Genomic DNA, 4925 nt, shown 5'->3' with positions numbered 1-4925 from the left:
TTTGATTTAATAAAGTTTTATTTTTCCAAATGTACAGTTGGTTGGACCTATTCATGCGCCTTCACCAGCAGCTGGAGCATCTCCACCCTTGGTATTTCTGGTGTAAATTACTTGAGCTCTGTGCTTTGAAACCAGTTTGATAAGTCTTTTACTAAGGAGCTCCTGAAGGGCTGCCCTGGCAAGGCAGCCTCGAATCTTCAGTCTCTCAGAGACCACAGCTGGAGTTATAAGTTTATAGTTGGGAACTTCCTTACAGGGTTTGTCATAGGTAGCTTTGTCAGACAAGACTAAGTCATTGAGCTTGTCCTGAACTTTGCGTTTGGACCACTTCTTCTTTTTGGCCTTGTCCCCGGATTTGTTCACTGGGTCTTTGTCTTTCTTGGCCGACTTTCCGGTGTCTGTCTTCTTCTTGTCGTCCTTGGGTGGCACTGCGAAGCTCGGAGAGCTTCACTACAACCACGCTAAGATGTCGGGCAAAAAGGAAGGCTGGCTCTCGGTTTAAGAAAGCAATTTCATTTTAAGCTCATTGTACTGTGTCATTGGACTTTATTAATTTTATGCTTGGACTACTTAGCTGAAAATCAAATTCTGTCATTATATGTAATCATATAATGCCTCCTATAACATTACTCTTCAGTTAGATAGAGTTGAATAATAACCTAAAAAATCTCCATAGCCTATAAAATTCACTCTTACATTTATAAGGTAATACTATGATACATAATGTTAAAAGTACACAATATGGCCGGGCATGGTGGTTCATGCATGTAATCCCACAACTTCGGGAGGCTGAGGCAGCAGATCACATGAGCCCAGGAATTCGACACGAGCATGAGCAACATGGCGAAACCCCACTTCTACCAAAAATACAAAAATTAGCTGGGCATGGCAGCGCATGCCTGTAATCCCGGCTTCTCAGGAGACAGAGGCAGGAGGATTGCTTGAACCCAGGAGATGGAGATTGCAATTGAGCCTCCGCACTCCAGCCTGGGTGACAGAGTAATACTCTGTCTCCAAAAAAAAAAAGGACAGAATATTATCTCACCCACTGATACATAATGTTTTGTTAAAAGCATACTACATTCTAGAGAAGCTAGAGTGACAGGGTCTAGATTTACCCTCCCACTTGAAACAAGTTAAAAACTGGACAAAGTGTATGAAAAATACATCACTCAAGGCATTGGACACCAGGCAGCAAAAAACAGTGGTCCCTGAAAAATTGGGAACAAAGCGAGTCCTATAATTGTCCTTATCTAGAAAAAGTTTCTGGGCTGCTGTGTAGGGAGAAGGAACCCAGGAGAAAGAGTTCAACTCTCTCCTTTAGTTGAAGACATAGAGCTGGGATACATCTAGGGAAACGAAGGCAGCTGGTTTGCAGAGGTGGAGGACTGGGGAGGAGAGAACTGCATAGGGAGCGAGAGCTTTGCAGATGTGCTGAGTCCTCCTTGAGTATGAAAATGCATACTGATCCAAGCATGTGTGTGGGAAAAGTACCCAGCACCAGGGAAAGGATCACCCAAAAGAATCAGGGGAACACTGCCTGCCTCCCACACTGTAGCTAAAAAGAGGTGCCTGTTTCCAACAGTTAGAGTGAAAACCTCCCAAATCAGGGGCACTGGTTAGAATATTAAGAAGGGTCTTGCCAGACAGCTAATCCAAAATTAGCAGGCATGCAAAGATGCAAGAAAATATCACCCGCATTCTCATACCAAAATGAGAAAAGTCCATCAAAACTATCCCATTATACAGATGATAGAATTCATAGATATGGTCATTAAAATAGTTGTTGTGACTGGAGTTTATATGTTTAAGAAGCTAGAAGAAAGATTTAACCTATGAAAGAGAAACATAGAAGATGTAACAAAGACATAAATCAAACTGAAGAGATGAAAACTGCAGTGCCTGAAATGCTAAAAGTACTCTTGATTAATGGCAGATTAGACATTGCAAAAGAAAAGTCGAGTTAACTTAAAGACATGCAGTAGAAACTATCTGAAATGAAACAGAAAAAGGCTGAAAAGAATACACCGAGCAACATAGAGCTTTGGGATCATTTTAAGTAGCCAAAAATATATAAAACTAGAGTCCCACAGGAGTGGAAACAAGGAACTGAAAAATATTTGAAGAAATAATGGAAAAACATTTTCAAATTTGATAGAAACTATAAACTCATACATTCAAAAATGAGAAAATCATTTTAAAAACGGGATAAATGACACATTATGGAGACAGGAACAAAGATAAATTGGCTGCTGATTTCTTGTTGGAAACAACACAAACTAGAAGATGGTGGGTCAATATTTTTAAAGCAGTGAAAGAAAATTCACAGCCTAGAATTCTTTACCTAGTTAAAATATCTTTCAAAAACAAAGCTGAAATGAAGACTATTTTAGACAAGTAAAAGCTGAGAAAATTCATCACTAGCTAACCTGAAGTATAAAAAATGTTACAGAAAGTCCTGCTGGCAAAAAGAAAATGATACCAGTTAGAAATCTGAATCTACTCAAAGGAATGAAGAACGCCAAAAATAGTAACCACATGGATAGAAAGACTTGTTCTTACTGTTTATCTTAAAAGATATTACTGTATACAGTAATTACTGTATAAAGCAAGAATAACAGAAATGTAGTATAGCATCTATAACATATATAGAAGCAAAATATATGGCAACAATAACACAAAGTCTAAGGGGAGAGAAATAGAAGTATTCTTAGACTCTATGTGAAGTAGTGGAACTGTATGTGATGCAATAGTATAATTACATGTGAAGGTAGACTGTGCGAAGTGAAACGTGTGTACAGCCATGCACTGCACAATGACGTTTTGGTTAAAAACAAACCGTATATACAACAGCAGTTCCATCAGATTATCATACTGTATTTTTTGCTGTACCCTTTCTAGTGTATGTTTAGATGTGTAAATACCATTCTGTTACAGTCACCTACAGTATTCAGGATAATAACATGCTGTGCAGGTTTAAGCAACACAGGACTGTGCTGTAAACATAAGGTAACCATTTCAATAATTCAACAGTTATAGTCAATAACTGTAACTTTGCTATAGTTAACAAAGTAGAGAAAATGAAATCATTAAAAATAATCCAGGCTGGGTGTGGCGGCTCATGCCTGTAATCCCAGCACTTTGGGAGGCCGAGGCAGCTGGATCACCAGGTCAAGAGATCAATACCATCCTGTCCAACATGGTGAAGCCCTGTCTCTCCTAAAAATACAAAAAATTAGCTGGGCATCTTGGCACACACCTGTAGTCCCAGCTACTTGGGAGGCTGAGGCAGGAGGATCGCTTGAACCCACGAGGCAGAGGTCGCAGTGAGCCGAGACCGCACCACTGCACTTCAGCCTGGCAACAGAGCAAGACTTTGTCTCAAAAATAATAGTAATAATCCAAAGAAAGCAGAAAAGGGGGAAAGGGACAAAGAACAGATAGGACAATAAGAAAAAGAATAACAAAATAGTAGATTTAAACTCAACCATATCGATACTCACACTAGATATAAATGTTCTCAATTCACTAATTAAAGTGCAAAGAATGTCAGATTGGCTAAAAATGCAAGAGCTATTATTGTCAACAAGAAACCCATTTTAAATATAAAGACATAAGTAGGTTAAAGGTAAGAAGATGGAAAAGTGTTAATACTGATCAAAAGAAAGTTGGAGTGGTGTATCAATATCCAAGTAGAACTGGAGCAGAGTAGTACCAAGCATATGAAAGAGGGTTGTTTCATTATGACAGAGAGGCCATTTCATGAGCGGACATAGCAATTCTAAGTGTTTAAGCATGTGATAACAGAGCATCAACATACATGAAGAAAAAAAAAGATACAATTGCAGGGGAAAATAGAAAACCCACAAATATAGTCAGAATTGTTTCAACCCCTCTCAGAACAAGTAGACTAAAAATCAGTAAGGATTTAGAAGATTGAACAATGCTACAGTTCGACTAACCCCACCCAACAACAGCAGATTACACATTCTTTTCAAATGTACACAGAGCATTTGCTGAAATAGACCATATTGTGAGTCACAAAATATCTTAATAAATTTGCAAGGGCTCAAATCAGACAAAATATGTTCTCTCACCACAATAGGATTAAATTAGAAATCAACACTGAAAGACATCTAGAAACACTCCAAATATTTGGAAATAAGCTACAGAGTGGGAGAAAATATTTGCAAGTTATCTATTTGATATAAGGATTTGTGTATGGAATATTAAAACTCAAAACTCAATGAGAATATAACCCTTTTAAAAAATGACTGAAAGATTTGAACACAGATTTCACCCAAGAAAATATATGGCTGATAAGCACATGTAAAGATGCTTACCATCACACGCATTAGGGAAATGGAAATTTAAACCACATTGAATACCACTACATAGCTATTAGATTGACTAGTGGGCACAGTGAATCATGCCTGTAATCCCAACACTTTGGCAGGCAGAGGCAGGAGAATCGCTTGAGCCCAGCCTGGGCAACATAGGGAGACCCTGTGTCTACAAAGAAAAAAGAAAATTAGTCAGTTGTGGTGGCCTATATCCTAGCTACTCACTCGGGAGGCTGAGGTGGGAGGATTGCTTGAGCCCAGGAGGTGGAGGCTGTAGTAAACTGTGATTGCACCACTGCGCTCCAGCCTGCAAGACAGAACAAGAGCCTGTCCCAAAGGGGGAAAAAAAATGGACTGGGCACAGTGGCTCACGCCTGTAATCACAGCACTTTGGGAGGCTGAAGCAGGTGGATCACTTGAGGTCAGGAATTCAAGGCCAGTCTGGGCATCGTGGTGAAACCCCAACTCTACTAAAAATACAAAAAATTATCAGGCATGGTGGTGGGTGCCTGTAATCCAGCTACTTGGGAGGCTGAGGCACGAGAATTACTTGAACCCAGGAAACGGAGGTTGCAGTGAGCC

The 4925-nt window shown here is 39.5% G+C and overlaps 2 protein-coding genes across 2 annotated transcripts in view; one reads left to right on the top strand and one right to left on the bottom strand.

Moving 5' to 3' along the window:
* The window catches only part of MTHFD1L (methylenetetrahydrofolate dehydrogenase (NADP+ dependent) 1 like), a 207573-nt gene that overhangs the window by 182355 nt on the left and 20293 nt on the right, over positions 1-4925 (top strand). The gene's annotated exons all lie outside the window — the stretch shown is intronic.
* The window catches only part of LOC119472777 (40S ribosomal protein S25-like), a 15391-nt gene continuing 10466 nt past the window's right edge, over positions 1-4925 (bottom strand). Inside the window, exon 2 of the mRNA XM_037742268.1 lies at positions 1-445. Within this exon, the coding sequence (XP_037598196.1) occupies positions 52-445 (394 nt within the window). The 3' untranslated portion in view covers positions 1-51. The remainder of the gene's footprint in view (positions 446-4925) is intronic.

This window comes from Cebus imitator, unplaced genomic scaffold, assembly GCF_001604975.1.
Source record: "Cebus imitator isolate Cc_AM_T3 unplaced genomic scaffold, Cebus_imitator-1.0 Scaffold6, whole genome shotgun sequence".
NCBI classification, from domain to species: Eukaryota; Metazoa; Chordata; class Mammalia; order Primates; family Cebidae; genus Cebus; species Cebus imitator.
The sequence above is the reverse complement of the archived record's forward strand: the minus strand, read 5'-3'. Positions and strand labels throughout refer to the sequence as shown.